The sequence below is a fragment of the Rhinolophus hipposideros genome (assembly GCF_964194185.1).
Source record: "Rhinolophus hipposideros genome assembly, chromosome: 3".
Taxonomy (NCBI): domain Eukaryota; kingdom Metazoa; phylum Chordata; class Mammalia; order Chiroptera; family Rhinolophidae; genus Rhinolophus; species Rhinolophus hipposideros.
The window spans coordinates 5,680,591-5,707,721 of record NC_138049.1 but is presented as its reverse complement, the minus strand read 5'-3'; the positions used below and the strand labels follow the sequence as shown (position 1 = coordinate 5,707,721).

Here is a 27,131-nt window from a genome sequence, read left to right as displayed (position 1 = left end):
AGTTTCCCCATCCTCAACCCCACGACAGGAATGGTTATCCATCTTCCTTGACAATTTCTTATGAGGATCATATGAAGTAGGAAACACTGAAACAGTTAAACCTCAGTGCATAATGCATGAGTGACTGCTCATTAGTACTGCATGCAAATCTTAAATAGTGCTGAGGAAATGTTGGAATTATGAATAAATCCTCCCAAACAAGAACAAAAAAATTAGAAGGTTACTATCAAGACTCGTGAAAGGCATGGGGCTTGTTGCAGACTAATTTCTCCAGACCAGAAAATAATAAAACAACATTAAAAAAATAAGCCAGGTGGTTAAGTAGGTTCCAGTTTTTCTCCTTGTATATAAAAAGCTCCATGCAGAAGTTCACACAAACCACACACAGCTCCTCCATAACTAGTCAGCCACACAAGAACCTATTTCTTTCCTTTTTTTTTTCACCGTTTCTCCTGACCAGAGAAAAGTGTGTAAGTTGCAGATCTTTATAAATTTCAGGAAAATGAAAGCGAATACTTGACTATTCTCTACATAGAAATCTTTCCTATCGGGCAGGTTCAGCGCCTGCTCCATCATTGCCAAGTCTGACTTGCAGATTATTCGGCAATGTGACAGGTCACCAGTTCCACAGTGACATCATTTAAAGGTTCTGTTGAGTGTGTATTTGTTGTTATTCATACAATATTGAAATGCCCGCTGTGCTCAATTGCTAGGTGCCAGTTATGCTACACCTACCGTGTTTCCCCGAAAATCAGACCTAACCGGAAAAGAAGCCCTAGCATAATTTTTTGGGATGACATCCCCTAAACATAAGCCCTAATGTGTCTTTTGGAGCAAAAATTAATGTAAGATCCGGTTTTATTTTGGGGGAAACACGGTAGTAAATGTACTTAAAATTTGAATCAAGTAATCTTTACATCATAGCTAAGATCGTCCTTTTCCTTAAATCCTTATGCATATTTTTCCAAGAGCATTTTTGAATGATAATTTAAGTAAGGGGTTTAGATAGATAACAGGACATTGATTACCAGATTGCAGAACAAGCAATCTATCCTAGAAAAGGCCGTGGCTTCCGGGAAACACAGAGGACTTTTCATGCCTTGTGCCAATGTTTATTAAGTGTGAAATTTGGACTCATTACTTAACCTCATGGAGTCTCTTCATTAAAAACATTAGATGTTAACACCTACTTCGCAGGTCTGTCATGAGAATTAGAGAAAAATACAAGTACTAGAATATACATATAAGAGAGAAAATAAATAAATTTTGCAAAACAATCATAATTGCTCTGATGAGTATGACTATAAAATGCCAACTAGAATTACTACAGCATGTGGATCTGTGCGAAAGTTCAAGTACAGAGGACGTTCATTATTAGTTCTGTGCCCTAATATGGGCAGGACACTGTGTGTTGAAAATATACCAGGGACCCCAACTAACAAGTGATCTGATCTTATGAGGCTCACAGACTCTTGGAATGTAGACAAATGGGCAATTGCATTGAATGTGGAACAGAAATTTAATGATATCTGTAATAATGGACATGAAATTTCGACCTGTCAGGGGAGAAAATCATGAGGGGAAAGGAGAGCCAGCTCTAGAAAAAGTTATGAGGGGGAATAATGGCGGAAGGAATAAAAGTCTGAATTTAATAATCAAATGTGGAGCTGTTCTGGGAGCCGACAAAGTCTGGAGTGGCCATAGGAGTGGGCATCTGATTTGGGGCTGGTCCTGGTGAGCAAGGTGAAGTGACGTCATCACATAGCTTTTGATGACTGAGCCGGGGGTGGGGCTTCCACTTCTCTGAATAGAGTCAGCCAAAGCCAGGATTGATTCATGATTCATTGTGTGTGTGTGTGTGTGTGTGTGTGTGTGTGTGTGTGTGTGTGTAAGTATATGTGAAAATAATAATGACAATAATAAGAGAGCACTTACGATTTCTAAGTAATTTTGGTCCAGCTACCATTCTAAGTACTCTTCATTTTTGAGTAAGCTTCAGAACAAATAAGAGATAGGTACCATGTCCTGGTTAACTGATGTCCCCAAGGTCACATAGGTAGGCAGAGTGAAGTGGGGATGCATGCAGGCAGCCCAGCTCCGAGTCGCCTTCTGAAACTCACACCGTTTGCCTCTCGACGACACCCCACTTTCACTGAGCTTGCTACACGCCAGCCTCTTCTCAGCACCTAAGAGGCATGTGCCACGCAACCCCGACCACACTCTGCTTGCTTTCCTTGTTCTGTCTGTTTTCTACTTTTCCCTGATAGAACATGTTTTTAAATGAGTAATTTCACAGAAAATTCCACATTTATGGTTTCTGTTTATTAAATAAAAGATCAGGCACACCAAGCCCACTATGTCCCTCCCCTTTGCTAATACCTGGCAGGAGCTGCCTCCTGTCTGTGGGCCGTGGCCCCTCCCACCTACCATGGTCCTCACCAGCCCCCAGTGCCCATATCTGATACAGTTTTTAAATCACCTGTCTGATCACTGGAGCTATTTCAGCATGTGGGCCTTAGGATAAATGTATGTGTGTGGTGAATGGAGGAAAAGTGCAGAGCTTACAAATTTAGATCACACAGCCCAGTAGGAATCCTTACCCTACCATTATGAGCTCTTGTTTTTTTTAATCTCTTTAAGCCTCTTTTTTTCTCCAATCTAAAACAGAGTTGCTAATCGTACTTAACTCAGAGTGTTCGGAAATAATTAAATGAGATAACCCATGACAAGAATTAAGCTTGGAGTTCCATAATAATTGGCTATTACTCTTTCCATCACAGACAGTCGGGGGTTAATATAAGTAGCCCGCATCCACCATCTGCCTGAGGTGTGGGGCAGAAGAGACTGGTTACTGCCCTGGGAAGGCTGGGGGCAGAGGAGAGAATCAGATGGAAGGAAAGCTTCCTGGGACGATATGTCTCCCAGCAGCAGCAGGGCCCGGGGCCACCTCAGGGAAAGCTCCACTGTGGTGCGTAAGGACACATGTTGGTGTCATTCACAGATTTTTCCTCCTACGTGGGCTTGTAAGTGTAGCTGAAATGTTGTACCACAGTGAAATACGGAATTACAGGTTTTGAGTAACCACCGTTTTCCCCAGGCTTGAGGCCAGGATCCATGAGCTCCCCTGTACTGGGCACATCCTACAGACTCTTTCCCCGTGCGCCATTATATCCATTCTCTGGGCCACCACCTAAATGCAGGCCCTCTCAACATGTAAACAGTTGATTAACTAACCTCTCTGCCTTCAATCTGCCACCGCCTTCAGTCTAATGACAAAATTCCACAGTGCTTATAAACAGTTCCAAACATCATTTCATGCCTCACCTCCATTTTTACCGTTTCGCCTTGTCTCCCCACCGTCTGCAGGATAAAATCTAACTTCTCTAGCCATCACTGGGGCCTGCTGTGCTCACGGGGGGGCTTGTCTCCACATCAGCCCCTGGTCCCCAAAGCACTTCATCCTCCTGTGTCTCCTGCATCGTGTTCTCACTGCGGAGCTGACCAGAATGCCCTCCGTGACCCCACGCACACGTCCACACCCAAAGCAGATGTACCACGGCCTACATAACCATCACACTAGGGCTGGCTGGGTCCATGTTTCACACGGGATCAGCAAGCCTTCTCTCTCAAAGGTCAAAGAGTAACAAGTTATATGTCATGTTCTGCAGGTCACCCAGTGTCACAACAACTCAACCCAGGGCTAGCGCACAAAGCCGTGCAGACACCATGGACGGACATGGGTGGGGCTGTGTGCCGATAAAACTTTATTACGGACCTGGAATTTAACTCAGAGTACTCACGGGTCGCACAATATTCTTCTTCTGTTTCCAAAACATTTAAAACCTTTCTAAAAAACATCCTTCGCTTGTGGACTGTACAAAAACAAGCCGAGGCCTTAGCAGACCGCAGTTTGCTGATTCCTGTTTCACAGGAATACTGTTCATTGATGCACAACTTTCCTTCCCACCTTTTTATCGAGGCAGAACATTTAGCAACCACCAGTGCACCATGTTCAGTGAACAGCCCAATGAGTACTGACGTGTAGACAAACATGTTCCCACCACAGACCAAGGTAGGAAGGCTTTCCGGTATCTTAGAAAGCTCTTAGAAGACACCCTCCCAAGCTGAACCTCTTTTTGTTTGAAAAGCAGTCCCTCTTCCTTTCAATAGACCCGGACTGTAAAGCAATGGGGGCAAGGGCAATGAACTACTGAACTTTTACAAAGTAGCATATTTTTAAATGAAACTTCCGATGATACCCATTAACCATGTGATAAACACGGTGACATCTGATTAGAAACTCCAAAGGCAATCCTAGAAATATGTGTTCATTTTTCTGGGCAGTCTCTGTCAACACACAACCTTACCTGGGCCAGGGTGAGCGTGGCTTGTTGGCAGGTACCGCACCGCACCCTGAGTTTTCCTGGCTGCACTTGTTGACAGGGGCCTTTGCAATAGACATAAAAGCTGTTGTAGGCTGGTCTACCTGCTGGGGGAAAACAAAGCAGAGGAAGTCGCCAATCAGTGCTGAGTCCAAAGGAGACAAACTTCAGAACTGACTCCTCAGGAGCATTTTGAAATATTGATGGGCTAAATATTCCAACAAGGATACAAGAATTTAATTTAGAAAATCCAGTTTCATGTTCCAAAGAGTGAAAAGCTTTTCTTCTTGCCAACAGTCTGTGACTTCCTCAGCCTAAGTGACCTGCTGCCAAGAAAGCTGGCCAAGTGTGTGTGCAACTCAGGGAAACTAAACGCACCCTTTGCGGCTGAATTTTTTTAAAAGGATGGGAGATGTAGAGACTATTGGAAATTTAGAGACCAGTGCTCCTGAATTCTATTTCATGCTTCTGTACACAGTTGTGAAGGCTCCGGATTTCTCCTCTGTAAATCTTATCCATAGAGGCCTACCAGCCCATTTTTCATGACATCACAATTCACTGGGTTTCCAGTGAAGAGTTTGCAGCACACTGTCACACTAAAGGAAGACGAGAACCTGGACAGAGGCATGTACGGAAATGGGTGCTTTGCATTTCATTTTGGTTTCTCTACTCAGACAAGGGCCATTCAGACAACACATTTTCAAGAGTAAAAGCTGGACAAAAATGAAGAAAAAAAATTAACTACCTCTGATCGTTTCTGTCAAATGTCCCCACATAGGGATAATATTATTGCATAAATTAGGAGAAACTTTCTAAGTGGTTTCACACTCCCATGTCTCCAAAGAACGAATTTTATGCAGCAGTACTTACTAGTAACATAACCAACTTCCTAAATTTCTGAAAGGACTAAATACTTCTTTAAATCCCTACCTCACTTTGTGCCGAATGGGAGTTACATAAGGTCATGGCATAAAATTGTGTTTAAATTTTAGTATTACCATCAAGATGATCTTTGATCATTATGAATGTAAACCTTGAACCTCCTAAATGCAGAAAAAATGAGAAAAAAGAGATGTTAAGGTCTTATGCAGCTCCATTCGTTTTACCAATTTACAAAAAGACCCTTTGTAGACACAGAATTGTCACTTGTTTAGCCACTTTACTCATAGTAGGTGACAGTACTTTGCAAAATGTAGAGCACAATAAAGATACTGGGTTTCATTTTTTTTTTTTTTGTCATCTATTGGCAATATACTTTATAATCCTTCGCCTCCAGAGATGAATATCTGGCTTCCAGGGTGAAAAGGGAAATACAGATATAACTTTGTATTGATAAGAAACGATGGTTTTCTGACTCTTCTTTGTAACTTTAGTGCCTTAATGTACAAGATATTCAAGTCTACAAATATGTATTAATATTGTTAGCAATGTACTAATATTTTTAGCAATGTAATAATTACATAAAATATATTCTTAAGGTTTTATGTATGTCATAAATGCAACTGATAGAAACATATATTGAGGTTCTAGAAATACCGTGATAACTGGCAATATCAGAAGATCACAAGAACTGACAATTTTAACATGTACTATGATGAGCTTAGTGAGGGAGCTAGGACTCTTTATCGGCAATATGAACAAATCCGATTTCACCATTTTGAAAACCAACCATAAAGGTTAAACAATATAAAAGGAGGAAGAAAAGGAATGGGAGGAGGGAAATCTGACAAAGGGGAGTCAAGCCTGCAAAGACAGTAGCATTTCTGAAAGAACATATTAGCAACAGTTTTACGATTGTAAACAAGGCATCTCAGAAACTGCAGGAAACTGGTTTCTCTCTCTCTCTCTCTCTCTCTCTCTCTCTCTCTTTCTCTCCCCAACCCCTTAGGGCAATTGCAACGTCTGCAATATTGTTTCAACTAATGATACATCTAGGCAGAATGTGAAGACTGGGGACCCCGCCACCTCTGTGTAATAATACAACCTTCACTGAAGGCCTTATAAGTGAGTAGGAAATACTGCATGCCGATGCCTTGGCGCCTAAGCAAACGGGGGACTTGGCGCTTCCCAGAGCCAGCCACTAGCTGGGATTGATTAATAGTCATCTAAGGAAGACCAAGGTCAGGCCAGCCCCGCCTATGGCAAATTTCAAGCTGTTGGCTCTACTTGGTCAAGTGGTGGAGGCTTCAGGTAAACCTTGAGCTCCTGTTTCCAGCAGGGCGACCCACCTGTGTGGCTCCACGGCTGGCTCTACTGAGAGTTGGCAAGCTTCTCTATGCCACCCTGAGACCAGAGTGTACAGGACAGGAGTAAGAACACACAACACCCGATGTTGTTATGGGCAATGTCCCCATCGGCCGGACTGAGGTCTGAGGTGCTGCCTCTCCAATATGCAGCCACAACTCCTAAGGGAATGGCGAGGCGATCAGCGAATGACCCGAAAATCTCGTCTCTAAGTCTGTAACTAGAGACTGACATGAATCTTCCCCCTTTTACTTCAATTTGGGTCTTAAAATCCTTTCCCTCTCCTAATGCAGTCTTCTATATGGCAACCCTTTCCCACCCAAAACAATCAAAGCAATTTGTGTTTGTGTTTATAGATTTCCCTCTTTGTTTTAGAATAATAATTTCAAACTAGAGAAATATTTCAAAAATTGTTCAAATTATATCTTTCCCTGTAATCCACCAACTGTGAACGTTTTGCATAGTTTAGTGTACCCTGTTACATACACTACACACAAAGATTTTTTGTTGTTGTTGAATCATTTGTAATTAAGTTGCAGCTATTATTGTACTCACCTCTAAACGCTAAAAGGACTTTTTTTCCCAATAAAACCATAGTTTATTTATCTTCAGTTTTTCTCTCCCACTTTGTCTGGTTAACATAATCATTCATCAAGTCTCCTCTTTTCCCTTATTCTCTTTTTGAGGGGTTTGGTTGTTTCCGCAGTCCTATTTATAGACTAATCAAGTATTTTAAGAACATGGCAGTGGTTTGCAAGCTGTTCAAAGGTATTGAACCAAAATATCAGGATTCTTTAGTCAAAATATCAGGGATTGTTTAGTCAAAACATGAGGGATTCTTTACTCATAGTTAAGCCGAGTCCTCTCACTGCCTGATTTTACAGACTCTTAAGACAGGAAGTACAGAGTGTAGCACATGCCAAACTTTATCTGACCTCAGAAGCCTTCCTTTATGGAACATTTTATGAAACTGTATTTCTACAAAAAAAAAAAAAAAAAAAAAAAGGTTGAACAATTGGAGTAAGGATTCAGCCCACTGTGTGGGCCCGATCTACAGTAAACTAAGCAGCTAATGTTTATAAACTCAACTTTATCAGACATTCCTGAAGAGCCTGCTGACAATTAAACTCTCTCCTCCACTCCAAAGCATTAATAAACCAATATAATTACTATACAGTGATCCAGGGAGGTGGGTCTACTGACGTAATGATTTTACAGAGTAAAGTATATTCGTCTCACACTGAAGTTCTTTTATTTTTTTTCTTGATAGAGGTTAAAAGCACAGTGTTCAGAATCCTTTTAGAGTATGAGTCACTGTCCATTCAAAGCATCCAGAGGGTTTCTCCCTTTCCCTACCATCATAATTTTACCATTATCTTTAGTTTTCTCTCCTGCGTTATTGGGTTACCACAATCCTTAGTCATGCCATCTCTCTTCCTGTATTCTCCGTTCTTGGTCCAAAAACTGTCTAGAACATAAATAAACAAATGCTGGCGCGGATGTGGAGAAAAGGGAACGCTAGTGCACTGTTGGTGGGATTGCAGATTAGTGCAGCCACTATGAAAAACAGTATGGAGGTATCTCAGGAATCTGAAAATGGAACTACCCTATGATCCAGTAATTCCACTCCTAGGCATCTACCCGGAGAAATCCAAAACTCCAATTCAAAAATCTGTATGCACTCCTATGTTTATTGCAGCACTTTACACAATAGCCAAGATATGGAAACAACCGAAATGCCCATCGGTAGATGACTGGATTAAGAAGCTGTGGTACATTTATACAATGGAGTATTACGCAGCCATAAAGAAGAAAGAAATCTTATCATTTGCAGCAACATGGATGGATCTAGAGAACATTATGTTAAGTGAAATAAGTCAGAAAGAGAAAGACAAGTACCATATGATCTCACTTATATATGGAATCTAAAGAAAAGACTATGTGAATGAACTAATCAGAGACAGTTTTGGGGACGCAGAGAAAAAACCGAGAGTGGTTAGATGGGTGTGTGGGAGGGGGTTGGGGATAAGGGGAAAGGTGAAGGGATTTGGAAGCAGCTGGTAACCACAAGATGGCCTCAGGGTTTTTTTGAAAATTAATTTGGGGAAGGTATTCTATAATGTTGTAAAGATTTTGTTGGGTATCCGATGGACATGCGTCCTATTTGGGAGACCACCTCAGGGATACTGTGGATACCTGATCATGGCATTGTACACCAGAAGCTAAACATTAATGAATGCCAACTATAATTTTATATATATAATGTGATGGTTCAGTGTGAGGTCGGAGGGATAGTGGATGGGGGGAGGGGGGTTCACAGTATGAGGGATATAAATGATGAACGTCTAAGTATTACCTTGTTTTGTACACCTGAAACTAATAAATAAATAAATTAATTAAAAAAAAGAATCATAAATAACAATATCCACAACATACCAAGTAAAGCCCCTATTTAAAAAGAATATATGTTATTTGCTTTAACTTTCTGAAAAGCAGCATAATCAGTGGTTTTCATTTTATCTTAATTTTTTTTTAATACTGAGTTTAAGGCTCAAAGACATTTTTTTTTTAATAAGACAAATGGATCCTTATGAAAAACCATTCTGATTCTGATGAAAACTTTTCATTGACCTCAGAAGTTTTCATCACTTGTTGTCACAGACAATCAAGACTTTAACTGCTTGGGTAATTTATTTTCTAGTGGTAGGGAGACAGTGAGATTCGACATATTTTATACCTAAATAATTGTTCTGCATTATTAGACTATCAAACAGCAGGAACACAATTGATACAAAGTTACATTTATCACCTGTGAGGATGTGAAGTAGAACCAGGTACCCATGAGAACTTTCTGTGTGAACACATTCCTGTCTGCGCTCTCCCCACACAGCAGCCCATTGAAATTTTGAAATATAGTTAGGAGCTAGTGAGAAAACACTCCTCTCGTTTTTATTCTTTTTTTCATTTTTAATTTTAAGCAATTTAAATCACTTAAGCTGCCAAAGTGGACAGCACAGAAGAAAATGATTAACACTGAAGTGTCTGGTCCCCTCTCTCCCTCTGTCTTCAACAGGCATGCAAATAACGATGCTGAGGAGATCTGTCCATCACACCGAGAAGTATCACAGCTTGCTGTTTACGGTAATAATACAAAACAATGTTGGCTTGAGAGAAGGGCTAGGGGAAGGCTTGACTCTGAGGCTCTGAGAGGCAGGACAGACATGACTGGGGAGTTGGGGACTCTGGAGTGTGAGAGGTAGAACAGGGCGTCGCTCCCATTTCTCCCCCCACATGCCCAGCGGAGCGAGTTTTGTGTGTGTGGCTGGACAACAGTTGCTCATTCCATGTTCCAGCTCCACTGCCATCACGACCTTTGAAATCGGACCCATACATTCAAGGTACGCTTGGAACGGCATGCCTTTAGGAATAGGTCCTTTGATTTCCCCATAAGGATAAGAGATCTTCCTAAATAATTATGTGTAAGAGTAGGAAAGTATCTAGCTTAGTCTTGTCACCTTTAAACAGCCGACCTGTCCCAACACCAGCGAAGCAGCACCTGATAAGGAGGATCATCAGTCCCTGGCATGAAGCATCCTTCACAGCCTTCAGCCAATGGCTCCCACTCTGCCCAGCCCGGCACTTGCTGTTTTCAGCTCCCACACTCCTGCCTCCATCTGACCACGGACCTGCTCTCACACGTAAATACCAAGGATAGTGTCTGCCCCACTAGCTCCATTTCTCAGCCGTGTCCCCTCACCTTACCCCTTCCTCTAGTCTCTGAGAGGGTGCCTCAGCCTTGTTGGACGCCTATGAGCTCACTATGGAATATACCCACATCCAGAGTTTGTGAATCTGACCTGAGCCTGTGACAGGAGCTAAGGCACACAGGATCTTCTGCCCTAACATGTGCCAAAATTCCTTTCATTTTTAGTTTCAGGTGTACAAATCAATAATAGTTAGACCTTTATACCCCTCACAAAGTGATAACCCCCCATCTATTACCCCTCTGACATCGTATACAGCTGTTGCAATTTCACTGAGTCTATTCCCTATGCTGTCCTCCACACCCTGTGAATATATATATTATAGTTGACGCATAACATTATTCTACTTCAGCTTCAGATGTACATACCACAGTGGTCAGGCATCTACATATATGCACCCCTATGTTTACTGCAGTGATATTCAGAATAGCCAAGCTATGGAAACAACCAAAATGCTCATGGATAGACAATTGGATAAAGAAACGATGGTACATTTATACAATGGATATTACTTGGCCATAAAAAGAATGAAATCTTACCATTTGTAACAACAACATGGATGGACCTAGAGAACATGATACTAAGTGAAATAAGTCAGAGAAAGACAAATACCATACAATCTCACTTCTATGTGGAATTTAAAGAACAGAATAAATGAGTAAACAAAACAGAAAAAGTCTCAGAGATAAAGGGAAAAAAACTGGTGGTTGCTAGAAGGGAGGGGGTGGGGATAGGGAGGTGAGGGGATTAAAAGTACAAATTAGTGGTTACAACCCAGTCATGGGGATATGAAATACAGTTTGGGGAATATAATCAACAGTGTTACAAAGATTTTGTAGGGTGTCAGCTGGACACTTGTCTTATCAGGGAGACCCCTCATAGACGGTGTAGATGCCTGACCACTGCACTGCACACCTGAAGCTGAAGTAGAATTCTTGCTATTGAATTTCTGGGCGGTGGTCTCCCAGCCTGTGTTTGATTACATTTGCTGGAATACATATGCCTCGTGAGCCAAGTGCTCAACACATACGGACCAGATGACAAAATCAGGACCAGCTCCTCTTTACACAACCCATTTTTCCTCACACTGATCTGAAACGATCCATTAGTTCCAGTCTGAACAATGCATATTGAATTAACTTAAGGCGGTTCCACATGAAATCCATCCAGTAAGTGCTCCTGGGAGCGCCTGTCCGCCTGACACTTGGCTTTAGGTCACGAAAAGGGTAAGGATGTGTCCACTCCAGCCTAACGCGCATATCTGATAAAAAACAACTCAGCCTTGGATCTGTTATCTGCTTGTCCTACCTGTTCTATTGTTTTCTATTGTTACAACCTCCCCACATGTAACACCGCTCCCTGTTTCATGCGGCCCACACTGCTAACGTGGTTCGTTGATCTGAGTAAAGACTCAGTGCATCTTTGCAGGTCAGTAGAGCCTCCCATATTTTAGATGATGGGAAAGTTAGCAGGAATGGCTGCGTGAGGGCAAAGTTCATATAAAATAGAAGGTAGCCCTGATTACCACATACTCAGACCGTCTTTCCACCAGCCGAACGTACACACCAACTAACTTCACACATTCTTCAAAATGTTAGCATATTTGAAATCAATAATGATAATATTATCTAAGATCACAAAAATGACTAGTATGATAAATAAAAGAAAAACAAAGAAGGATCTTTTTAATTTTTCATATAGGGCTATGGATAAGTAAATGTTAAGTAGAAAAAAATTGAAAATGTACAAGTGGAGCTACTGTAAAGGGTACAGTTATGGCACATAAAGTCTTATTTAGTCCTTACCCAAGGGGTTATTATACCCCGCTGAATCCAGCTACACTATTCCATGCTTTTACCAAGCTAGAGTCTAAACTCCTGCACAGTAACTGAGGTAATGCTGTATTATAAACACTTCCAATTATATAACCATCCATCCAGGGTATGCACTTTTAAAATATATTTAGCAATCCCTAAGGAGACTCTACCCTTAAAAGTTGTAACTTAATTCTCAATTTTTGTGCTAGGGCTTTTAATTAATGCATCCGCACAATAATTTCATCTGGTGAGGGAAAAAATGCTGATTACAGCTAATGCCTCTCCCTGTTCTTTTGTTGTTGCTGTTGCCAATTTACTTTTTCATTATTCATTTTGAAAGTAATAACCAAACAGCCCATGCCAAGACAAAACTGTAGAATGAAGCATAATTTAAGGATTAGATCTAAATAAATAACCGTGTTCAAAGCCAACCAGGTGAATCCAGGTGCTTATTCTTCCCAGAAATGGGCACCGGCAGGGTGTATTTAAGGTGGGTGCCAGGAACGTCACTGCTCCTCGCAAAGCTGAGCGAACGTCCACATCTCAAATTTAGAAGGAGGAAATTATAGGTACTACAGATGACTGGGTACCATTTCCTCTGAATAAAACCTTTATAGCTCAGGAGGTGGGCATCTCGGGCAATCCCCAGCTTGCCCTGTCACCTTCGGCAATTCTATTTGCCGAAGACCCTCCAAGCCTGTTTTCTCCTTTGCCAAATGGAGATGATGAGTTATATACCTAACTTCCTTATATACCTGAGTTATGACCTAGAAGAGGACGTAGTGAGGATTTCAAAGAGCCATGTGGGTGAAGCACCCAGCAGTGTCGCACACACAGTGAATGTGCAATGCATGTCAGCCATTCTTATTGGCCATCAACATATTTAGAGCTCGTGACTCCCAAACACTCACACCTATGAGCGTTCAGTGTTCCTGCTTCCTTAGTGGCCACTTTCCAGCTTTTAGAAGTGTGGATTCTTAGACATTACTTCCATGTTAAACCTCACTCAATTTTTGGAAATAGCTGAAGTATAATTCCTTTTAAAAAATTGCTTCAAACCCAGCCAGATCCTTTATAATAAAATATTCAATAATATTCCGGAACATAAACCATGATGGAAAGCACTTAATTTGATTAAAGTTTACTGGGGTCATATTTCTTTCAATGAATCAGTTTTTTATTATTATGCAAGAAATAAGTATGGACTACAGGAAAATGAGAGATGGAAACAGTAAACAACTGTATGGGCCCAGTCTCGTGGATACAATTTTCAAGCTGGCTAATGCACTTAAAAACCAAAGCATCTCTAACATCAAAACTGTTGTATCGTGTGGCTGTAAAATGGTATTCACAATGGATCCCAAGATTTCATTTCAATGGCAGACTTGCTTACATGGGTGCTTATTCTTCTGCAAAAGATAGCAGGCATGATTGCAGCTATGCTATAAACAAAACACGAGCTTAGAGAGGTTGAGTGGCATCCCCAAGAAAGCCACAGGGGCGGGCAGAGATTTGAGTATGAGTGTGTCTGATTAGGAAGCATGCACTTTCCCCTCAACCACATGATAATAACCTTGACTTGGAAGGTGGATTTTACTAAAGACTGCAGGGGATTGATTCCACGCCTGCTAAAAAGTGGCACTTGAACACAGGCTGGTAATTAGGGACTGTTGCCAACAATCCCTGACTGCTCCAGTGTCAGACTCACCACCCCGTTTCCCTCATTCAATCAGCACTAACGGTTTCATGGAAATTTCCATTAACGTTTTATAGCACTGGCATTCAGCAAGCATGTTTAGCTACAGCAATTATCAATAAGCAAAAGTAAATCTCGTTTTTAAGGGCTAGCACGTAGCCTAAAATTGGATGTTATACCAAGAAGTGGTAATCGTGTCATGACCTTGGGATCAAGAGAATTTCTTATTTACTTTTACAGAAGTGATGCCTTTCTTGCTATTTAAAAAATAATTTTAAAATCTCCTCATTTTCAATGTCCTAAGTGCTAGAGAAACCTGTTCTAGAAATGAACACACAGAGGAATGGTGTCCTTCAGCGAATACAGCAAGAAAGCCGTGACCTGACCCTCCCCACTCCCACATCCTTCATCTGATTTAATTTCAATTGCCAATATATTAGTCTGTTATACATATGTAGTATAATTTCCAATCTTCACTGCTACCGTGAGGCATTCTCTTACAAACGTTAGTGTTTTAAGTGCACTATTCGGCCTGCACCAAATGATAAGACAAAACACACACTCTTAATAAATCTGATCCTTCCCAGTATTGATTTCAAAAAGTCTTTAGTGGTAATTGAGGTTCATAAACTCTCTAGCACTGATTAAAATACGACAAGAGTTATTTCTCTTTGGTGACACTGTGATTAGTTAGAAATGTACAGCGCTGCCACCCTGCTGAGGGGGGAGGGGTCAAAGGACTGTCCGCTCCGCGTCCGCGTCCCGGCTGGCGATGCTGTGAATTGCACATGCTTCAAAGAGCAGCATTCGTATCACTGTGGCCGAAATCCCTTCACAGGGATTCCAGGACCCTGCGGCCACGGCAGTCTTCCCCCTCATGAGTGCTCAACAAAAAGGCCTGCCTAGACCTGTGTGTCCTGATCAGTCGCAGCCCCGCGCGGGAGCCCCCTCTAAGCTCCACGCCCGCGTCACACTGCAGCACGCATCTCCCGTTGTGGCTTCAACCGGTTAAGTCACATTCTAAGCTCCAGAGGGCAGGGGAGCCATTGGTTTGTCTCTATTCCCCACCCCCACCTTTGACCCACAACAGGGTTGTCTGTGATAGACACGAGTCCCATTGATTGGTCCAATAACCGAGAAACTGGTGGATCAGGCACGCTCATTTTAACAATATTGCAAACGCATAGGGGTGTCGCGGCCTGTGCCTCGGCTTACAGTAATGTCCACGCTGCCTTCTGACACTGCCTTGGCCCAGAGAAGAAAAAAGTCTTGCTTTTCGAATGCTATAGAAGCATAGGCCAGCATACATTCCTCACCACCTCTATAAAAGGAACACTCAATTTAAAGAAATATAGAAGAGAAAACGTTACTGATTAGTAATCAATAGAAAATATAAAGAAATGTATTCATAAGTTTTTAGGGAAGATCTAACTTTCTAAACTTACGTAAATCGGGTCTGCCTAAGGAGTCGGGTTGGTCGGGGAAAGGGAAACTGGTGGAAAAGAAGCAGGGTGGCAGTCGTAAGGACACCAGGACTATTAGGAACCCATCCCGACTCTCTCCATCAGTAAAATTCACCACACACACACACACACACACACACACTGATGGCAATCTCAGTGTGTGCTTGACACTCTGGTAACATGCGAGAAAATCATACAACATAACCACAGCAATCCTCCTTTAAGAGCTTCAAAGTCCAACAGTGACTCTGACGTGGGTTCATATATACCCGAAAACGTATGTCACAAGTGAATACACAGCAGGGAAGGATCCCAGCATTCTAGAATAGCGAAGAATAAACCCAAAGAGTGGGGATAAGAATATACACTGGGAATAGCCTTTTATCTTGAAAGCTGTTTGAGTTCCAATTTTTGAAATGATCTAGCTGTATGTTCCCACAGGTCTGTATTCTTCCCAGGTGCATCTACTCACACTCTGGGGCTGCAGGACGGGGGTTGGAAGGGGAGGGAAAGCGGGAGGTCCTGCCCGAGGTCAGCAGGCCCGCTCAGCATGGCAAGGCAGCGAATCCCCAAACCTCCCCAACATCTCAGATTAGAGATGGCTTCTGGTCTTAGGTGTCACAGCACACACACACATGTCATGGGAACCAAGGACCCAGGGAACGCCTTAGAAACCTCTTCAAAACAGTGTGGATGAAGCAAACAACACTCCATTAAAGGAAAACAAGTTCAGAGGTGCAGTTCATTCACTATCCAGAGTCTGTGACTTCCAGCTCTACTCACACTGTGTTAGTTTATCAGGAGCCTTCTTCCCCTTTGGGTACTCTAGCTGTTACCTGGCGTGATTTGCAGAATCGTGGTTCCCCAACCAGAAAACACAAGCCGTGGTTTGTCTCCTCTTGGCTGCACCCTCCGACCCTCCACTGAATCTCAGGAGGCTTCAGAAACGTTCCTGTTTCTTCTCCCACCTCTGTCCATGGCTCTGATACAGCACCCAAAAGCCTCTTCTCCTCTCCTACCAAGCAGGAAACTTCCAAATTGCTCAAAGAATTATCTTCTAAAAACACATGGACAACCTACTTAAAAAAAAAAAAAAAAGAAAACAGCCCTAGCTTTTAATCACCTACAGCAGTGCTTTTCCCCGGGCGTGGATGACATGACATCCAGGGTCCCTGGGCGGGAGCCCAGAACAGCACCTCGCAAGGGGGTTGTTAATAAAATTAAAGTATTGGTTCCATTTTTGTGAAAAGTTTCATTTGCACTTTTCTACAAAATAGATATCTATTGTTTTCGTATAGAAATATTGTAAATTACAATACTTACTATTATCAAAAATGACAGTCCTAGCATTTGAATTGTGTGGTGCTAAAAATAACCACAAAAATTGCCTTTCATCTCTGAAATTCTTTACCATTGCCCCTCATGATGTTTTCCTAGCCAGCCTTTCGAAACGTCATTACCTGCCCTATGCAATAGCGAAACCGAAACCCCTGTGATCTCTACGCCCTTGGGAATCCTCAGGCCTTCACACCTGCCTTTGCCTGAGACCAGGTCCCTCCATGAGAAAGCCCCACTCACCTTTAAAGCCTGCATCAGGTATCAAACGTAGTTACCTGTGCTATTCAAGAGCCTGGCTTCCCTTCTCCCCTCAACAGGCAGAGAGGACATCCCTCCTTCAGCTCTCAGCAGTGGGTTCATTTGTCTTCTATTTGTTATTAAGTTTACAGTAACTATTGTACATATCTGTTTCCTTGTGGGACCACAGTTTTCTAAGAAGGAGCTACTTGTTCTGCCTTTATGTCTCAGGGCCTGGCAAGCTGCTAGGGAATCGACAGTACTTATCCCAGTGTCTGCTTCACAGGAGGGGCAGAAAAGACACACTAAATGAGGCAAAATTCTGGCTGAATCTTTCGATTTCCCTGAAACGCTTAGCGTTAGGGCTCTGCTGTCCCCCGACCTGGTCACCGATGGGTGACACGCCTGCATCTGTGTGTGTCCCTCCCACTATTCTTCACCTCTGTGAATCTCATCATCGGTACCTGTTGCATAAAAGCCCTTAACCCCAGTTACACTGCCATACTGACAGACAAGATGGCATAAACATCTCGATTTGCTAAGTAACTGTATATGTTAGAAATGCCTAAGAAAATGATCAGAAGAACTTGTTTGTGTGTTCACTCCACTGTTATAAATTAAATTTCACCCAGAATCATAAACACAGGTAAAATCTTTCCAAAGCACCAGCAACTTAACTCACACTACCGTTAAGCCAACTCCTTGAGGCTTCTTATATGACTCTGACACCGGTGTTCCCGAACACAGTTACTCCTGAGAAACGATTTATTTTGTCTGCCTTTGGAATGTAGGTAGATATACAAAGCTATCAGGTGTGCGGGGGTCCAGTGTGAGCGCTAGGTCATAACAATACGTCAGGTCTGCCTACACGCAGATGTGTGTCTAGTATTCTTCTGTGTGTCCCGCTCCTTTGCTCCTTTCTTTCTCCTCTTCTCCTCTTGGCTGAAGTAATTTCCCAACAGGTCACCCTTCCTTTACGCTCGCCAGAGCCTATCAGTTCTCCAAGTTGCTTTCAGATTAGTTGAAGTAAATCTTTGGTCACATCATTCTCCTTAACTGTCTCATTGCCAGTTTCAAACTCCTTCAAACTCCTCCGCTGCATAAACGTAGCACTTCCGTGGTCCGCATGCATCTTACTCCCCCCTCCTCAGCTTCCCCTCCTCCTCTCTACATTCTGGCTACATTGGGCCCTGATAGGACACACCCCATCTTACCTCTGTCAGAATAACAATCTGAAACTTGGAAATAAGGCAAACAATGTGGGCATCAGTCCTTTGGATATCACAGGGGCAAAAGGCCTCCGAAGGTTTTCTAGGACAGTGCTGTACAACAGAACCGTCTAGGATGTTGGAAACGTTCCATCCATGCCGCCCACATGAGGCTACTGAGCGCAGGAAGTGTGGCTCGTGCAAAGGAAGAACTGGTCCTTTCAATGTTATTTACGTTCACTTATTTCAATGCAAATGGCCAGTTTTGACCACATGGGGGACGTGGACTGTTTAATATTATAGATTTTTGTCCAGTAGATATGAAAATAATTTGCCCTAAGACCTCAAAGATGTATGGTCTGTTGGACATTTCGATACACAGATAGACAGACAGACAGACAGATACATAGATATGATAGAGATCCATAATTTCTCAAGTGTTCTTTGAACTGATCATAATATCTCTTTATGTCCGTCATTAATTAATGGATTAAATAATGTCTTCTACACGTGTTCATTTTCTATTTGCTTGAGAGTCATGATTTCACTTTCCATAAATTGTACTTTCACACCTTCTTCTTTTTAGGGAGAGAAGACTGTAAAAGGCCTTGCAGGGGCTGTCTCTGAGTAAGTACACATGAAATATTCACTTTTATTCCTTTCCCTTTACCCCTAACAACATCAAAAATGCATCATTTCAACCTGTTTCCATAAGTGCTAATTCCCCTCCTCTAATCTTTTGGGGCCCAGATGTGCCACCTCCTCCAGGAAGTCTTAGTTGATTCATCTATTAAATGTAAGTCCCATGCCATAAATTCCCATTACTTCTTAATTACCTTTTTCTCCAGGCACTTAAATTACTTTCTATTGCACTATATCCCAGAAATATTTGGGATATAGTGGATATATAGTATATTTGGGATATAGCCCTGTTAGACTTCAGATTTTAGAGGGTGGAGATTACATTTTACTGCAGTCTCCCCGAGTCCGTGAATAAATGATGGCACATATGTGAGGAAGTACAGCAACCAGATTTGAAACTCTCACTGGGGTATGAGAAAGCTTTTGAGTTGGCAAAAGATAAAATTACAATAAACCGACCCTCGAATAACTTAATCCCTGTGACAACATAATGAGGAATGTTCTTCCAGACCCATTAAAATGACATGCAGCTTGATAATTATTTTGCAGTGTTGGGATTCTAAAACGAAATGTTTCTCAGATTCTGTTGTTTGGCCACGCTAAATGAATGTTGTCAAAAGATTAAATATAAATTGGTCATAAATCTCCATTTAACTGCATTGTGTAGGGAAGGCTACATTAAAACACCCATGTTTGTGTCAGTGTGAAGAAAATGAAGAGTCTTATTTTAATAATATTAAAATTACTGAAATTACTGTTTATTCTCCATAACAGGTTTGGAGGATGACCCCATTGATGGTCATGACTGAATATATAAGCAAGGCCAAGAAAAGCCGAGGGCAATGAACTAGCCCTCTGGACTCCGAGGGGAGACAATGGCCTCCTCCTGAGAGCGATAGCCACCATTTGCAGGCTGCAGTGCCCTTGCCTGAAAGGTGCGCTCACTTAGCTGACCAGATATTCGTAACTGATTGAAGAATCTGATTTCAGAACAGTCCTTTTAAAACCCGGTTTGCCTGACTTCAGCCTATGACCCGTGGTTTGATCACTTGTCCAAACCACGTGGTGGCTTAGACATGATCTAGTTATAATCTTGCAGATGGTCTCTCTGGAGTGCCATCGTCACCCTTTAACTTTGGAGTCGCGCTGTCATGCAGCCAGGGAAGCCTGATGAATATCCTCTCAGCCACATGAGCGAGCTGCCACTGAGTGACGCGGACAGGCTGCATTTCTATAATTGTAAGTCAGCGAAATCTGACTGAGAAATAAAACTCTTCTTTTGGTTATGTGTTGAGCTGTGGGAAGATAATTTTGGGTGATAAAATAAGGGTTTTGGAAGAAACCAATGCTTCGATAATTAAAAATAAAACAAAAACCTCTTTACGTTAAATTTGAATTGTAGTCATAATCTTGACATAGGAATTATAATAGGAGAAGCCTGCAATGGACTCAAATCAAATATAAAGATGATCGATAGATATTAATAGATAGTAGATAGAGAGATGATAGACAGACAGACAGACAGACAGATAGATAGTAGATAGCAATATTTCCCATTAGCCTCTGAGAGGAGAAAGGCCAAGGACGTAGTGAGAAGAGAATGAAAAGTGAGAGATCACAGAGATCTACAGAGGCAAACACAGGTAGCAGAGAGAGAGGAAGCCATAGAGAAAAGGACAGAGAACTGTCTAAGAGAAAAAGCATGCACACAACAGCCAAAGAACCATGGGAAAGAATGATGAGCACTGAGAAAGAATATGCAGCTCCATACACAACATTCTCGAATCTGTGACCTGGAATATTGTACGTAGTCTCACGCTCTGTTCACCAGTGCAATGCAAATGGGGCTCTCAGCTCTGTTTTGGGGGTGGGGAGTGGGGAGGAGCTGTTAGCTGTTCACACTTTCTCCATGTGGTTCATCAACCAGGGTCATCGTTAGTTCCCCTCCAGCTCTTCTCGGGTCCACTGTTTTCTCCCCCTTTTTCTACAGCCTTTATGTGGGAGGTAAGGAGGTGCAAGAAAGCAAACACAAAATATCCACATATTTTTATTCCCTTCCCTTAAGTTACACATTGTGATTTCTCAGACTTGGCCTCCTAACTTACAAAAAAAAAAAAAGACTATTAATAAATACATCAATTAGAGAAGTACTTAAGTTTCCATGAAGAAAAATAATTACTTTTAATTCAAGAAAAAAATGCTATCATGGTATGAAAATGTCCAATAAGGAAGGAGACAACAGGAATGTGGGATGAAATTTCAGCACAGTCTTTGGTGAAAGAAGCAGGTGGTTTGTGTGTGATTGAAATGAAAACACCGCCCAACACAACTCACACAGCATTGCACCGTGGGGGGGCTGGGTCAGCCTTTCAGCGTCAACAGCCACAGCCAAGCAGACCAAGGACCATGGTCCACGGATTTGAAGCTTCCTTCAAGGCTGTCCTGGAGAGCAGCACGGTCATGGTCGGGGGAGCTTTCCAGAACACAGAGCAGCTCCACCTGACTTCCTGCAGACACCCTCCAGAGAAGGCTACTTGGGGCCAGGCCTGTGCCTTGCTGGGGACACGGAGGTGGGTCTGCACATGGAGCCACACCACAGGGAATGTGACGCTAGATGAGTCAGGCTCTCTAAGTGCTCCTAAGGGGCCTGAGGCAGAGGGCGGGGCCTTGGGGTGTGTGGCAGTCTGGAGTCCTGGGGAGGCTGGGGCTGCACAGAGGTGGGGTTGGGACCTGGAAGTTGTTTATTTATTCAGTTTTAGTTGGTTGTTGTTTTTGAAGATTACGAGGTAATTCTGATGCACAGTAAAGCATGGGAATCATTTATAAAAAGATTCATGAGACTCAGATGTCAGCTGATTGGACAGAAAATAGTCATTCCTGAAGGAGAAAACACCCTACTGTGTGGGGTTCCCCTGAGAGAGTGCTGAGACCCCAGTGACAAAGCCCCTGAGGGGGGACCTGGTGCCACAGGTAGGGAGTAAGATACTCGGGGTCTGTCGCTCTCACTCATCCAGAAAGGTCATCATCTTCTTATCTCCTGCCTGTCTCCCTGCTGCCAGCCCATATGCTTCTCTATTCAGACAACCTTTAAAAATCAGCCAAAGGCACAACTTATCTTTCTAGAAACTTGCCCATAAAATCTGCTACAACCTAGTCAACTCAGAGATCTTTCACGTATTCCTTTACCTAAAAACTGCCTGGGCGACGACCATACTGTTTAGTAAAAATAACAAGAATTGACAGTCATTTGCTTTTCAGCTCTTCTGTTTCCTCTACTGTTCATTCCTGGGTTTATTTCATTTCTAAATTGGACTGCATATTGTGAAATGTGGCCAAAATGGATCTCTGTGTAGATACCGTGTCTTGCTTTTGCCCGGGATGGTTTTCATTAAGAATCATCAGGAAAAGGCGATATACGAGAAAGGTATAAACTGCATTCAAGTTTTCAAATAAAGATGGGAAAACACGTGCAGCATGTAACTCCTCCCCAGTATGAAGAACAGTCGCATACTTTATGAAGATGTCTTCTTTACTCCATTTCACAAGTGGGAATCTGCTCTTAAACCACTTCTGTTTAGACTGGGAGTGTTTCCCTGCTTGGATTCTTTGGTCAGGGAGTAATTACATTTTAGAGATCGAATGATGTCTGGCTTGAGGGTGTGTCATAAAAACAGCAATAAATGTCAGGTACCTACAAGGAAGACACACCATCATGGTTACTGTTTTATAACTGCTTCTTCTACGCATGAAAATGAATTATAAACACCTTTTGTTTTGAGTTGCATGACTTTGAAATCTTGGCTAATAACAAAACTAAGAGAGGAGAACATCTTTTCTTCCTTTACCTTACATCACTGAATACTTTTGGATGACACCCTCCATCTGTGTCAGATACCATTCACTCAGCCCCTGTGGTTGTGCTGAGACACGTTGTGTAACGTGTCTGCCTCACGTTAGATTTCGCTGAAGAGCCCTGAGAAGCTTATATCTATTTGATCAGTTGTACCGATGAAAACGCTGTGCTTCAGAAACAGTCTCCCCAGAGTCACGGGGTTCTGTTGATGCCGTTTGTTAAACTTAAACCCAGCTCACTTTGACTCCATGCCCTTGACCTTTTGGCCACAGGATGCCCAGCTTTCTGAAATCAGATGTGATGCAAGAGAGGCAGCCTTTCTAAGAAACTGAAATCGAACTGAAAAACTGGAAGGGGGGAGCATTTGCACTTAATGTTGGATTTGGGAAGAAATGGATTCAAATGCCAGTTGGGCGATCAACAGCTGTATGGTTTGGAAAAGGTATTTAAATCTTTCTGAGCCTCAGTTTCTTTATTTATAAAATGGAGATAATACATTCCTCAAATGATGGCTGAGAGTAATAAATGGAAGAAAATATTTAATGCCTGGCATGTATTCTCACATCTCCTGAGAGAGAATGGTCAGAGATGAGCCCAGCTAGGCCAAAACGCATGGAGGAAAGCTCTTTATGTAAAAGTAAAAAGAGTGACTAACTCAATCAAGGGTAAAAGGTCCTGAATCAGAGGAAAAGGGGGAAAAGCACGAGAAGGTCAGCCAACCGGAGAACGAAGTTCTGCTGGGTCCAGGAGGGGCCACTGTGGCAAGGCCGGCAAGGGCAGACTGTCCTTGGGGAGAAGAAGTCCAGAGGCAGCACTCATCCAAGACCTAAACCTGTTCAAAGTCAGGGTCTGATGAGAGGGTCAGAACGAGCGCAGACAGACTACGTCCCCAGTAAATGCCACATGTCCTCACATCAGCCTTGTTTTGAAATAGGGGGTAATGGGAATGTATTTATAGCTAGCATCTACTCCTAAATTATCTTATGGTTGTGGTCAGCTGCCCATTTTCGTCAGTGTTTATTTCCAAGGAGTTAGGTGAAGAAAGAAAGAATGGTAACCTCACAAATCTGAAAATCTTCCCTCATTATGTCAGAACACATTGGTGTGAAAGATTTGCTCCTGCTGGCCTCGTTTCTTTTTTAAGACCGTAGCGTACAAATAATGTATATTCTGCCTGTGTTTCTTCCCAAAGTGTTCATTTATTGAGTAAGGAATTATTTCCTTTCTTCTTTGTTCCTCTCCTTCTTCCACACCCCCAGGGCCCAGCTCGGTATCTTGCATTTGCTGGGAGCTAAAGACATTGAATTGGCAGCAGAATGAAATAGACCTCCTTCAAGTGGATGGCTTATCATTTCGCATCTGTGTATTTCTTTGACAGTAACTTGACGGATGAATGAAATTTGTTGAACTACAAAAAATAATAAGAGGTTCCTGAAGCCCTGATTTCGGACTGCTATCTTAAACCAAAACTACTGAACTTTTCCAAATAAGTGTGCCTTATTCAGTAGTTCTAGATTTTGGTCAGATTTGGAGTGGTGATGACAAGTCTAACGTGGCCCATGGCACAAGGGACGATTCGTGTGACGTCACAGTGGCATGGCCAGAGCTTAGCACGACTGCTCCAGATTGTTCAGATGTCTTAGTCTCACAAACCATAATTTGACATAGACTGTGCTTGTCTGGCATTACTTCATTACTAAAATTAAGATGATTGAAAATACATGAAGCTTGCAGTGCAATACTACTGGGACAGAAGACAGGAAATGCCAACATATTTCTGCACTGGTTTTTGAGATGTAAATATTCAGATGAAGCTCAAAAAGTTCTAAGAGAGATATTAACAAATGCAAATGAAGGGGAATTATAAAATTACAAGTATTAGTTTTATCATTTTGAGATCTCAGTCTGACAATGACATACTCCCTAAAAAGAAAACATTTTCAAAAGAATCAACAGAATATGAAAGGTATAGAGAATTCAGATACTGACTCCATTACACACAGTGTTATCTAACGGTGGTAACAGTTTCTAACATGAGATATGTCCTGTGTTTGAAGCGATACACATGATAGCAAAGATAAGAGTAGATTTTATGGAGGTGTTTTTGAGTCAAAGAGACTTTGGTTTGAATCCCAACCTCTCATTTTATAGCCCTGGGGGGACATGGAGGCAGAATTATGGAGGTCCCAAGATTCGGGCCCTGGTATACAGGTCCCGTGTGACTCTCTGCCCTTCAGTGTTGGTGGGACCTGTGAAAAGAAGTAGATGTCACCCCTTTATTTGCTTCCATTATATGGCAAAGGTGAAGCGATTTTGCAGATATAAGAAGGTGAAGCGATTTTGAAGCGATTTTGCAGATATAAGAAGGTCCCAATCAATGGATTTTGGCTTGATCAAAAGGGACAAGCTGGGTGAGCCTGACCTAATCAGCTGACTCCCATAACAAAGGGCCGAGGTCGTCTCTGAAAGGAGATAGAGGACGGAGTCTCCTGCTGGCTCTGAAGAAGTGAGCTCCCTGCTGTAAGAGAGATCAGGAGAGGGCCCCACGGTGGCCCTGCAGAGTCTCGCGGAGCTGGGAGCAGCCCTGGCTGACTGCCAGCAGAAAGCAGAGACCTCAGTCCTATAACTGCAGGCAGGGCCCGATTCTGCAAACAGCCAGGGGAGCCTGGGACAGAGCCCAGGACTCCAGGCAGCAGTACCGTGATGGCAGCCTGGGAGCCCCGGGGCAGAGCGCCCAGGTTAGCCGTACCAACTCCTGAGCCCCAGAAACTGTGAGATCATAACCGGGTGTTGTTTGAAGCCCTACGTCTGTGGCAATTTGTCACACAATGAAGAAGACTAATACAGGCCAGTCGTTATTTAACCTACCCGAGCGCAGGTTTTCATGTGTACAAATGGAGATCATAACAGAAGGTCAATGTGAGAATTCAATGCAACCGAGTAACACTCTCGGCACACGCCTGACCATGATAAGAGCTCAGTCCAGGCAGTTGTTAGTAACGGAGAGTGGTCATAGCATAACCTACAGTTCCAGTAACGAGGGAGAACACCTGGCTATGCTCGGAAACAAATGAGAAGAGAAACTGGGATAGGCAATACGTCCGTGTCCCACACGCTGGCATTTGACTAAATTAAATCAATGTGCCATTAAATCTATCCACACACACACACACCCTCCAGGAGCACCAAATCATTCCTGGCCTACGAATACACTACATTCTATCATCTTTGTGTGTCTTTTTCCCATGTGCTGCTCCTTCCCACTGAAATGTCATTCCTGCAACTCGACCTGCAAAATCCATTCGTTCCATAACGCCAGGCTCAGATTACATGGTATTTCCAATGTCCGAGAACTGTTCTAGTCATCTTGTAAGTGTCATCTGGTTCAGTAACAGTTCTGTGTAATAGGTCTTACTATTACCCTTTCTTATCCCTTTCTGAAAGGACAGGGAACAAAAGCCCAATAAGATGAATGTGCCCAAGTTCGCAGTGCAGAGCAGGTGTGAATTTAGGTCGGTGTGCGCCAGAAGTTGTGTCCTCAGCCACTGTGGTAAGGCCAAGCTGAGGGCCTCCTGTATAAACTGCACCATTCTTACTGGAATGGATCCGCCCCTTTTCTGATATATATATATATATATATACACACATATATATATATGTATGTATATGTATATGTATATATATATACACATTTATATATACATACACATATACATACATACATACATACATACATATATACATATATATATATGTATATCCCTCATCTCCACACCTACAGCCTACCCTAATGCCTTAGATTTAAATCATTTTTAAATGTGCACTGCTTAGATTTAAATCAGCAAAACCGCCAGTAGAGGTAGCTAATGTGTATAACTTCAGAAACCAAGTACAGGGAAATCTAATCCAGAAGAACGATTGGGATTTACTTGGGAAATAGTTATTAACTAATCTAAAAATGAACTCCTGGCTACAGAAAATGATTGCTGTTAATGCTGAATTGGGAGTCTGAGTATATTTTTCCCCCTACTGTGAAGAAAAGGAATATAAAGTCGAAATCTGGCTAATGAGAAGATAGTGCTTTAGAGAAAAAGAATAAATCTGAACAGTGTTTAGGGTTGATAGCTACCCGATGAAACACACCTGCCCTTGCAGCCCATGTTAGTCAATAAAAAATATATCTGAGGAAAATAGACAGCAGTAGCAATTTTGATGCTGTTTTTTCAGAAATTCTCCTCCCTCTTCTGAGCCCCTTGTAGTCTATGCCGATTTCTAAGCCAAACCGTATAACCTTGTCCCATGTCTATTTTATTAAACTCCGCTCTCCCTGACGACTGGAATAAGTTGTAGTCATCCTTTTATCTCCAGTGCCCAAACACATACGTGACACACAGCACGATCTTTTTCAATGTATACGGAGTGAAATACCTTAAGATTTTTTTTCAATCCTTGGAATTAATAAACCTTGAAAAGTAGCTGGCTTGGCT

The 27,131-nt window shown here is 42.3% G+C and overlaps 1 protein-coding gene across 1 annotated transcript in view; it reads right to left on the bottom strand.

Annotated features, from left to right (window-relative positions):
- Positions 1-27,131, bottom strand: part of PRKN (parkin RBR E3 ubiquitin protein ligase) — a 1,140,411-nt gene that overhangs the window by 697,328 nt on the left and 415,952 nt on the right. Inside the window, exon 4 of the mRNA XM_081044895.1 lies at positions 4,368-4,489. Within this exon, the coding sequence (XP_080901021.1) occupies positions 4,368-4,489 (122 nt within the window). The remainder of the gene's footprint in view (positions 1-4,367; positions 4,490-27,131) is intronic.